The sequence below is a fragment of the Typopeltis vanoorti genome, chromosome 4 (assembly GCF_054136105.1).
Source record: "Typopeltis vanoorti isolate ZY-2024b chromosome 4, IOZ_Tvanoo_1.0, whole genome shotgun sequence".
In the NCBI taxonomy this organism is placed as follows: domain Eukaryota; kingdom Metazoa; phylum Arthropoda; class Arachnida; order Uropygi; family Thelyphonidae; genus Typopeltis; species Typopeltis vanoorti.
The window spans coordinates 40,719,879-40,732,231 of record NC_143552.1 but is presented as its reverse complement, the minus strand read 5'-3'; the positions used below and the strand labels follow the sequence as shown (position 1 = coordinate 40,732,231).

General features: G+C 36.9%; 1 protein-coding gene across 2 annotated transcripts in view; it reads right to left on the bottom strand.

The window, feature by feature from the left end:
• HPS1 (Hermansky-Pudlak syndrome 1 protein) overlaps positions 1 to 12,353 on the bottom strand; it is a 481,651-nt gene that overhangs the window by 154,191 nt on the left and 315,107 nt on the right. For both annotated transcript variants that reach the window (XM_090391100.1, XM_090391101.1), the window contains exon 10: positions 6,567 to 6,722. In XM_090391100.1, the coding sequence (XP_090247226.1) occupies positions 6,567 to 6,722 (156 nt within the window). The remainder of the gene's footprint in view (positions 1 to 6,566; positions 6,723 to 12,353) is intronic.

Sequence of the window (12,353 nt, the reverse complement as noted above, 5' to 3'; positions counted from 1 at the left end):
AGTTGTCTAATCTTTCTTTTTAACTGCTCTATCAGGACACAAGGCATTGGTACATTTCTCTATGAAGACAGATTTTAATTTAAAAGATATATTTCGGTGATTACACCACATTTTTTTATTATTCAGTTATATAAAACACTGAAATAATAGTTCCTGACAAGTTTCGTAAATTGTAAGATTTACATCTTCAGGGGGTAAATAGTATAACTTAAAGTTTAAACAAGAGCGTTAATAAATACAAATCATAACCATCTGGCTATTCATAAAACTCAAATAACAGAATGCAGATATATAACGTTATTGACGTTGAACAATACTGGATGGTGTCACGTGTTCTTGTTCATACAATCCAAGCTCAGATTGAGGTAGATTTTTTTATTAGAGCTGACCACACTTGATGGAGAATTAAACCTTGATTTTTATTGCATTGGGTTAGGTTTTTTAGCATATTAGCAGCTTCTTTAAATTTTCTTATATAACTGTTGTTTTCTATGTATGACATCGTCGTTTATTTGCCAGAGTACATCATGTCCAGTGGAAGTGGTATGGAAAGCTAGACCTGTTTTTTTGTTCTCTTTTGTATTGTACGTCTTTTTGGTGTTCAGTCATGCGTATCTCTCCAGATCTTCCTGTCTGTCCTACGTAGCAAATCCCGCAAGAGCAATGGATTTTTTAGACTCCTGGTTTTTTAAGAGGATGATGAGGTGGTTTTGGTGAATGTAGGAATCTTGAGATTTTTTTCCATAGGAAGGAAGGCTACTTTTATGTTGTGTCTGTTCATTAATTTGGCTAGCTTATCTGTAATATTTTTGATATAAGGAAGTGAGATTGCGTTTTTGTAATCCTGTTTTATTGTGTTGTTAGCTGGAGGCATTTTAAGGATTCTCTTGATGGTTTTTGTTTCATATCCATTCTGTTGGAGGATCTGTGTTAAGTATTTTAATTCTTCATTACATCTTTCTTGTGTGCTGGAGATATTGTATGCTCTGCTCAAAGAGTTTTAATTAAGCTTATTTTTTGTGAAGGATGGTGGTGTGAGGTTGCATTTAGAAATCTTCCAGTGTTTGTCGGCTTCCTATATACTGAGAAGGAGAGTTTACTTTCTTCATTAACTTCTAACAGAATATCCAGAAAAGGAAGTTTTTTATTTTTTATTTTTTTGTTCTAAAGTGAATTTTATGGTGTTGTGCAAATTGTTGAGATAATCTTTGAAATTGATAAGTTCATCTGTTGTTCCATTGAATATGATGAAAATATTGTCCACATAGTGTAGCCATATTTTTGGTTTTTTATGGTAATTCTTAAGAGCATTGTTTTTAAATTTTTCAATAAATAGGTTCGCTAATACCGGTGATAATGATGAACCCATGGCCAGTCCTTCTTTTTGTTCCCAGATTCTATCTTTATAGGTGAAAAAAGTATTATTTATACAATGTTTAAAAAGATTCAAGATGTCCGGAGGGAAGAGGTCTTCTAGGAGATTCAAAATTTCTTGTCTCGGGATGTTTGTAAACAAGCTGATAATGTCGAGACTTGCTAAGATGTCTGTTGGACCAATATGTATATCTTTCACTTTTTCTATGAAATGTTTACTATTTTTTATGAAGGAAGATGTTTTTCATATATGTTGTGAGATCATGTTGGTGAGGTATATGACCAATAGTAGATGGAAGAGAATCATCGACTTCAAGCTTGGCGAAATACATGTTGGTGAGGTGTATGACCAATAGTAGATGGAAGAGATTCAAAGACATATGTATATCTTTCACTTTTTCTATGAAATGTTTACTATTTTTTATGAAGGAAGATGTTTTTCATATATGTTGTGAGATCATGTTGGTGAGGTATATGACCAATAGTAGATGGAAGAGAATCACCGACTTCAAGCTTGGCGAAATACATGTTGGTGAGGTGTATGACCAATAGTAGATGGAAGAGATTCACTGACTTCCAACTTGGCGAAATACATGTTGGTGAGGTATATGACCAATAGTAGATAGAAGAGATTCACCAACTTCCAACTTGATGAAATTGGAAGAAGGAAGGACTGGCCATGGGTTCATCATTATCACCGGTATTAGCAAACCTATTTATGGAAAAATTTGAAAACAATGCTCTTAAGAATTACCATAAAAAACCAAAAATATGGCTGTGCTATGTGGACGATATTTTCATGATATTTAGTGGAACAACAGATGAACTTATCAATTTCAAAGATTTTATCTCAACAATTTGCACAACACCATAAAATTCACTTTAGAACAAAAAAAAATAAAAAACTTCCTTTTCTGGATATTCTATTAGAAGTTCATGAAGAAAGTAAACTCTCCTTCTCAGTATATAGGAAGCCGACAAACACTGGAAGATTTCTAAATGCAACCTCACACCACCATCCTTCACAAAAAATAAGCTTAATTAAAACTCTTCAAGACAGAGCATACAATATCTCCAGCACACAAGAAAGATGTAATGAAGAACTAAAATACTTAACACAAATCCTCCAACAGAATTGATACGAAACAAAAATCATCAAGAGAATCCTTAAAATGCCTCCAGCTAACAACATAATAAAACAGGATTACAAAAACGCAATCTCACGTCCTTATATCAAAAATGTTACAGATAAGCTAGCCAAATTAATGAACAAACACAACATAAAAGTAGCCTTCCTTCCTATGGAAAAAATCTCAAGATTCCTACATTCACCTCATCATCCTCTTAAAAAACCAGGAGTCTACAAAATCCATTGCTCTTGTGGGATTTGCTACGTAGGACAGACAGGAAGATCTGGAGAAATACGCATGGCTGAGCAGCAAAAAGACGTACAATACAAAAGAGAACAAAAAAAAACGGGTCTTGCTTTCCATCCCACTTCCACTGGACACGATATACTCTGGCAAAAAACGACGATGTCATACATAGAAAACAACAGTTATATAAGAAAATTTAAAGAAGCTGCTAATATGCTACAAAAATCCAACCCAATGCAATAAAAATCAAGGTTTAATTCTCCATCACGTGTGGTCAGCTCTAATAAAAAATCTACCTCAATCTGAGCTTGGATTGTATGAATGAGAACAAGAACACGTGACATCGTCCAGTATTGTTCAACGTCAATAATGTTATATATGTGCATTCTGTTATTTGAGTTTTATGAATAGCCAGACGGTTATGATTTGTATTTATTAATTCTCTAGTTTAAACTTTAAGTTATACTATTTACCCCCTGAAGATGTAAATCCTACGATTCATGAAACTTGTTGGGAACTATTATTTCAGTGTTTTATATAACTGAATAATAAAAAAATGTGGTGTATTCACTGAAATATATCTTTTGAACGAATTAGCCACAGAAGTCTACGCATGCAAAGATTTTAATTTGTTGCATGATTCAACAACCCTCATGATGTCATCATTCTTGGTTCAGATCTTGACTCAATTTGTTTCTTACCTCTGGGTTTTTTAACTTTCCTAGATCAAACCTTTTTTGTTTATGTTTCTTAAGTATAGCTTTCAGTCTAAGTTTTAACTCTGTCACCGTAGGTTATGATCAGAAGCAATATCTGCACTAGGATAAGTTTTTGTACTCTTTATGGAACTTCGAAATCATTTATTAATTAGCAAGTAATCAAATTGGTTTCTGACTATATTTGCATTATTATCCACTGGTTATCGCCAAGTATATAGCCTTAAGAATGGTAATTCTTGTAGAAGGCTTATACGCTGGTTAAACATGATAACTAAATACTTAAGGAATTGACAGCGTACACTAGAAATATAAATTAAATCAACTTTAATATATACTTTCTGATATTCCGATTACCGGCCGAGGAATTAATGATCCAGACTGAACGCGGGATTCGCCACCTTCCAAACCACATCGCCAACGATATTAGATGGGATGTAGCCTGTGTTCTAACAAAAGCAAAACCACCAAAAACCAACATATTCATTAGTGAATACAAGTCTCTACAGGAATTGAAGAAAAACAAAGAAATAGTTACCACCAAAGCAGATAAGGGGAATGCCACTGTGGTACTCAATTATAATGACTACACAGGTAAGCTTAAGGCTTTACTATTAGATCGAGCTACTTACCTCCCCATTGAATACAATCCCACCAACTCACAAATTAGAAAACTTCATAGGTTCCTTAAGAAGGTCACTTCTTGGCCTGTGGAGATTACTAACAGACTAAAACCATATAACTCTAGACCCCCCCCATATATATGGGCTCCCTCAAATACATAAAGAAAATATGCCATTATGTCCAATAGTGGATGGCACTGATTCCCACACTTATGAACTAGCTAAATATTTAGCCAAAGCGCTCTCACACTATACTGGCAACACACCATCACACATAAAAAACTCAGCCCACTTCAAAGCCAGTATAGAAAACCTTACACCTCTGGATACTTGCCACAGAATAAGGTGGAAGAAAGCCACAGTAATACACCGCAGCAAGTTCAAATATGAAAGACTATTCATGGAATCAGCTTTAGCCCTTAGGAACATGCCAAACCTTAACAAATTGCATGAGTCTGCCCCAAATTTGAGAAACATATATCAGAAGAACTTCAGCCCAAGGGCCAAGAACACCTAATATAGCACACCAGGGGGGGACACCATCAGGACTTTAGGAAAACGGTAGCTTCCTCGCTTCGTTTCTCATTTGCTGTTATGTAGTACTTGCGTGCACGTGTCTTTATCTTAAGTTCCCATGAAGATGGCAACATGACGTTGCCAAAATATCGGAAAGCATATACTAAAGTTGATTTAATTTATATTTCTAGTGTACGCTGTCAATTCCTTAAGTATTTAGTTTTCAGAATGGTAGCTTAAACCATGCATTTGTGATTATTAGTTCCTCTTCTTGGTAGAATTGAATAAGATGGTCTCCTCTTTCCTTTCTTGTTCCCAATCTATGTCTGCCAACTATATTTCCACTTCTACCTTTCAGAAATTTAGCACTGAAATCACCCATGACGATGTTAATACAATGACGATGTCAATATCAAAACTTTGTGTTTTTCATTAGTTCTTTTAACTGATCATAAAATTCTTCGATCTCGGTATTATTCTTGTCAGCAATAGGGGCAGAGACCTGTATAAGATTAATATCTAGTGGTTGACCTTTCAGTTTAAATAACATCATCCTATCTGAGTAGGGGATGAAATTATTCCAACTTTGTTTTGATGGTTGTTTTCACTACTTCCAGCGTGGTACATTGTCATGTCATTAACTTGAGTTTTGCCTGATCCTGGCCAACTAACTTCACTCATTTCTAAAATCCCTAAAGTAATCGTTATAAAAAGTTTTAATTCACAAATCACTGAGAGAGAGAGAGAGAGATTGAAAGCAGCAAAGTTGTAAATATAATATATAGAAAGTATTGTATCTTGGGTATAATAAATGTTAAAGATACCAAGCTATTTTAAACCTGGTTTTACTCCATTTCCCAAGTAAGCAAACAGACAACAAGTCAAGTTTGCGCTTGCAAGTGTTGCAAGTCTAGCTGACCCTGCATGTAGTGCAAGACCAAGGCAACTCATGGTAAAAGTAAAATAAGCTCCGATCACTAATCTTAATATTTACCCTTAATGCAAAGCACATCTCCTGGAGGAGATGTATGATGCTTTGTATTAAAGGCAAGGGGCCACTTGTATTAAAGGCAATGAGACCTCAATAAAGGTCAAAAAATATAAAAGGCCAATTAGTGATCGGAGCTTATTCTACTTTTACCATGAGTTGCCTTGGTCTTGCACTACATGCAGGGTCAGCTAGACTTGCAACACTTGCAGGCGCAAACTTGACTTGTTGTCTGTTTGCTTACTAGGGAAATAGAGTAAAACCAGGTTTAAAATAGCTTGGTATCTTTAACATTTATTATACCCAAGGTAAAATACTTTCTATATATTATATTTATATCTCCTCCTGAGATTTTTATATTTAATAAGGTTAAACACCTTATGGTAACTTGTTCTGGTAAAATACTTAAGCTCTGTATTACTAAAATCTTGGTATTTCTAGCCTGGCTCCCACTGATGAGACCTCAATAAAGGTCGAAACCGGTCTGGGTAGTGGCCCCTTGCCTTTAATACAAAGCATCATACATCTCCTCCAGGAGATGTGCTTTCCATTAAGGGTAAATATTAAGATTAGTGATCGGAGCTTATTCTACTTTTACCATGAGTTGCCTTGGTCTCGCACTACGTGCAGGGTCAGCTAGACTTATAGGCGCAAACTTGACTTGTTGTCTGTTTGCTTACTTGGGAAATGGAGTAAAACCAGGTTTAAAATAGCTTGGTATTTACAACTTTAACATTTAAAGTTGTAAATAAACTGAGTTCACAAATACTGTGCATAAGGTGAACTCATGGCAGTGTCATGTCACTAGAACCACCATATGAGTGAATATGGCATCATATAAATGGGCATTGGTTATAACTGAAATCATCATAAGGTGGGGGTATTACTGTATATCTACATAAAAACATTATTACCATCAACTTTAAACATTTTAATAGGCTCTAATTTTTATAATTTTTTTTCAATACTTTACCTTTAATTTTTTACTAGCATCGATAACATTCTTCAAATCAGTTTCTAAACTCTCTACTGTATGCAAACATCTCCTTTCGGAGGGCCACAACAACAGATCATGGAAGGTTTCAAGCATGCGGTGTAATCCACTTGATAACACAGATTTTGTTACTAACTGGAAACAAAAATTCACTTTATTAATATAATTAGCAATTAAAATCATGAAGATTTATCTCTAGTGCAAGGTATTAAACTTATCTGTTATACTCCATGCCTCCCAAGTAGGCCACATAAATAATTCGAGAAAATTTCCTGTTTGTTAAATTTATGTATTTCAACTTGTCTTTTAAATTTCTCTTGTTTTAACCAATGATAAAAAGTATCATGAAATCAAATTCATAAATATGTATTTATAAATATCTATATATATTTACAAACGAAGATAAGATATTCAAATACAGAATATGGTTACAAAATAACTCATCAAAGACTCAGAAGTTAAAAAAAGGACTATATATCTATGGCACATTAGTAAATTGTATATGAGTGTGCTAAGAATTAGATAACATGAAAACACAGTTACATTACTCTAGAGACTAAAAATGGCATATTCTTTCAAGCCACTTCAGGAATTCAGTAAGCAGTACATTGTCTTAAACAGAGTGATGAAATTCATCCATTTCAACAGACGTTCACAATATCCCTGTAATCTTTAGATTTGAACCCGGGGGTTAAAGAGATGATGCTATCCACTTAGCCTATGTTATATATACACTCATGAGCAGTTGAATTAGAGAAACCTGCCTAGTAGCGGGTGGCACCCCCTTTTGCCTTGATGATGGCAGTGATGCACCGTGTCATGGACTCCACAAGACACTGGAAGCGTTGGGGGGGGGGGGGGGGGAGCCAAACTGATCCATGACTGCTGCACAGCCTCCCACTGTGCACGGAGATTGGTTGGAGCAGGGTTCAGGGCACGTATATCTCTCTCGACACCAACCCAGATGTGTTCAATAGGATTGAGGTCAGCCAAGCTTCCTTATGTCCATGGAGTGTTCATCCACCCACTTGGCCACAATTTGGGAGTGGTGGGCAGGTGAATTATCTTGCTGTCGCGGCCAACAGCTCAGATGGTAACAGCAGATAGATGAGCCACAGTGCCTCAGATCACTCGCCAATTCAATGCTGGACAACAACGAAGGGGAGCAGCCACACCATCCAGAACCATCTCCTCTCTATGGAGTACAGAAGCCACTGCCTGACGGTACCTCTGCTCACTGCATGTTACAAGGCACAACGATTAGCATGGGCACAGGAACACCGTCATTGGACCGTCAACGCATGGAAAAAGGTCGCCTGGACTGATGAGTTGAGGTACACGTTTGTACATGCCGGTGGCAGGGTATGAGTGCGTCGCCAAGCACATGAAGCGATGGATCCCTCATCCCAGCAGGGTACAGTTCAGGCTGGTGGTGGTGGTGGTGGTGGTGGTGGTATCCTCGGATGGGGACTGTTTATGTGGGATGAAATGGGTCCCCTGGTACATCTACCATCGTCTCTCACCGGAGAACGATACAGAGACCTGCTGTGAGATCATGTGCACCCATTTCTGCATCTACAGTACCCCTGTCATCGACACATTGTACAGCATGGCAGTTTTTCCCTGGCAGCTGTGGTTTTACCTGATTCCATGAACTCACGGTACACTCTTGACAAATGGCCCGTGAAAAGCTCAGTGCCTGCATGACTTCGTAGATGGAGTGACCCATATGTCCGGCTCCGATTACATGGCCATGATCGAATTCGCTGAAATCTTGAGTCTTCCCCATTCTGTGCTCGAGTATTACTCAGATGGTCAGTATAAGGTCTGATAATATCCCCGTCGTGTGCCACTATTCCATTCTCTGGGGCGACCACAGCACCATTTCGCCAACACGGCAGGTATCTCTAATTCAACTGCTCATGAGTGTATACATAACTAAAAAAAAACAAATGAAACAACTGAAATAAATACAAAAGAATAAAAACCAAAAAAAGAAAGAAAATGTTTAAATTCCAAAAATACACAATTAAGTGGGTGTCTGAAAAGTTCTTGGCCTAACAATGAAAAAACGAATTTATAATGTCAAAATTATTTTTATTTTTCAACATAATCTCCCTTGAGACTAATACATTTATTCCAGCAATGCTCCAGTGCCATTATCCCATCACTGTAGTGGCTCTCAGTGTGATCTGCAAAATACCTCTCTATGCCTCAATCACCTCTTGATTCGAAGAAAAATGCTGACCAGTGAAGAACAGTTTTAGTTTTGGGAAGAGATAGAAGTCAGAGGGAACCAAACCTGGGGAATAGGGGGGATGTTCCAACAATTCATACTGCAGATCCCTTAATTTTCCCATTGGCAAAACAACTTTGTGGGCAGGTGCATTGTCCTGATGAAAAATGATTTTTTCTTCTGCAAACCGAGTCTTTTCTCACAAATTTTTTCATCTAGTCTGGTTAAAAGATTGGAATAATATTCCCCAGTTATTGTTTTACACTTTTCAAGATAATTAATAAACAAAATGCCTTTAGCATCTCAAAACACTGATGCCATGACCTTGTCTTCTTTTGAGCTGAACAATCAGCTTCTGTCCTGTTTTTGCTGCTGTTTGGATTCTGGAGTGTACTGGTAAATCCAAGTCTCATCCATAGTAATAAATCGACACACAAAATGAATTTTATTTTTGCTAAAACGCTCCAAGCACTATTCAGAGATTTTCATGTGAGTGCATTTTTGATCTGCTGTGAGCAAGCACGGCTCCCATCTTGCTCGAAGCTTTTTCATTTGCAATTATTCATGCAAAATATATCCTACACATTCTTTTGAAATGCCTATGGTCTCAGCAATATCATGCACTTTGACTTGCCGGTCATGCAATACCATACCGTGCACTTGATGAATGATTTCTGGTATTGTTACACTTTTTTGATGTCCTTCATGTGGATCATCTTCAAGGCTGGTATATGCCACATTTAAACTCAGCAGCTCATTTCTTAATTGTTGAAAACAAAGGAGAAGAGTGCCCATAAACTTTTATGAACTTCAAATGAATTTCTTTGGCCGTTAAACCTTCTTTTACAAAGAATTTTATAACCGCGCGATACTAAATTTTATCCATTTCAAGGGATACAGACAATGACTACTTGATAAAAAAACTACTTGAGAGAATAGCTTGCAATTTCACGTGGATAAAAGATGTACCAACTTAGAAAAAAAAAATCTTGCTGATAGTGTTGCTATCTATGACTGAGGCCGGGAACTTTTCAGACCACCCACATATGTCTGGTAGTTGAGATTTCTTGGACAAAAGAGATGGAGAAGTGCAACTCAATCTGTCAAGACTTTTCCAGGTGCAGATTGTGAAACAGACCATGAATTATTAGTAGCTACGATAAATGTGAAATTATGGAAACTGAAACACAAATGTCGATCAGATATGATCTTGGAAACATACAAGCTGAATACAAGATTAGTATACAGAACAGATTCAACACACTCAATTTGCATGAAAGAGAACCAAATGAACTATGGGAAGAGATTAAAGATATAATTAAAACAGAAGCAAAGAAGAATATTCCAACAGTTTGTAGGAAGAAGAAATTTAAATGGCTGTCAGAAGATGCCAGCAAAACTGCTCATGAAAGGAGGAAAATGAAGGCCACAGGAAATTTGCAGGAAGTACGGCATTTGAATGGAGAGTTTCAACGACAAGGAAAAATACTTTAACCAGGAATGCCAGGATGGCATTGATGGAGATGATTCGTAGTAGAGGTTTGGTGTAGTGGTTGAGACAGTTGTAGGTCTCCTCCTGCGATGAGTCTTCAGACTCCTTGGAGGTATCAGGAATAATAATAATAATAATAATAAAACAAGAAAGGAAAAAGAAAAACAAGAGATCTTTTCAAAAAGATCAGGGAACTGACAGGGAAGTTTAGTGCTCAGGTGACAATATTGAAAAGTAAACACAAAGGATATCTTACAGAAGCTGCAGACATCAAAGAAAGATGAAAAGAGTATACAGAAGACCTTTACAGAAAGGAGCAGGATTATACACGGGAGCCAGTACCACTGGAGAGTGAGTGAGGTGGGCATGCAACAGCTATCCAGTAAGAAAGCACCAGGAGGGGGATGGAATACCTATTGAGCAGCTCAAAGCCCTGGGAGAAGAGGCAGTTAAAATTTCAACAGCTCTGTGTCAACGAATTTGAATCACAAATACATGGCCTAGGGAATGGAAAAAAATCAGTTTATATACCTTTATTGAAGAAAGGCAACGCAAGAGAGTGCGAAAATTATAGAACTAAAGCACTGATTTCTCATACAAGTAAAGTCCTACTTAAGATCATTCAGAAAAGACTGGAACCATTAAAGAAGACAGAAATAACAGTTGAACAGGCAGGATTTTGAAAAGGCAGAGGAACAAGAGATCAGATTGCCAATGTGAGATGGATAATAGAAAGAGCACAGGAATATCAAAGAAGGTCTACCTTTGTTTCCTTGACTATAGTAAGGCTTTTGACTCTGTAGATCATGTGAAACTGTGGAATGTGTTAAGAACAATGGGAGTACCAGAGCATTTCATTATCCTTCTGAGGAATTCAGTTTCTCCAAGATCTGTTCAGATCTTGGAGAAACTGAATATTTCACAATAGGTAAAGGGGTGTGACTAGGATGTATTTTATCTCCATACCTGTTTAATTTGTACAGCGAAAACATTTTAAGAATAGCAGGGTTGGAGGAGTCTTCAATTTGAATTAAAATTGGTGGAAGAAATATTAATAATTTGAGGTATGCAGATGATACCACCTTGCTAGCAGTGGGAGATTTGGAGGAACTTATTATGAAAGTTAAAGAAGAAAGTGCTAAATATGGCCTTAAACTTAACCTCAAAAAAGACAAAAGTTACAGCAACATGTGAACTTAATGATTTTGAAGTAGATGGGGAGAAAATGGAAGTAGTTAACAATTTTGTGCACCTAGGATCCCGAATTGATAAAGATGGTTATTGTACTGAAGAAGTTAGAAGATTATTATTACTCGTAGAATAAGCAATGACAAATTTAAGCAAGATCTTTAAAGATGTTAGCCTCGCAATAAAAATCAGAATTGTGAAAGCAATGGTATTCCCCATGGTACTGTATGGATGTGAAAGTTGGTCCTTGAGAAAGAGTGAAAGAAGGAATATAGATGCATTTGAATTATGGGTTTGGAGACTAAGAATATCATGGACTGCAAAGCAAACCAAAAAATCAGTGATAGACAGAATAAAGCCAGATTGCTCTCTTGAAGCTATGATCATCAAGCAAAAATTGTCATACTTTGGACATATTATGCGAGCAAATGACAGTCTGGAGAAGATAATGATGCTTGCTAAAGTTGATGGAAGCAGGAGAAGAGGAAGACCAAGCATTACATGGGTCGATGGAGTTAAAGAAGCAACTAAAATGAGCTCGGAAATTCTGAAAGATATAGCCAGGGACAGATCTGAATGGAGAGCACATACACACAGTTGAGAGTTCACTTATCATTGCACCATCCATTTAAGCCTTAATCATGTTTCTGTGCTCACTGATATAAATTATAACCATCTGCATAATATCATACTGTGGCAGACTATCTTTTGTAAGTATAATGTCTGTATCCACCATGGTAGTGATTCTACTAGATGCCCCCATGACATCAGGGTAGATCCATAGCAATGTTTCCTCTAAGCTGGGGGGGGGGGGGGGGGCATGCTCATGTTCAGAAGGGAGGAAACATGC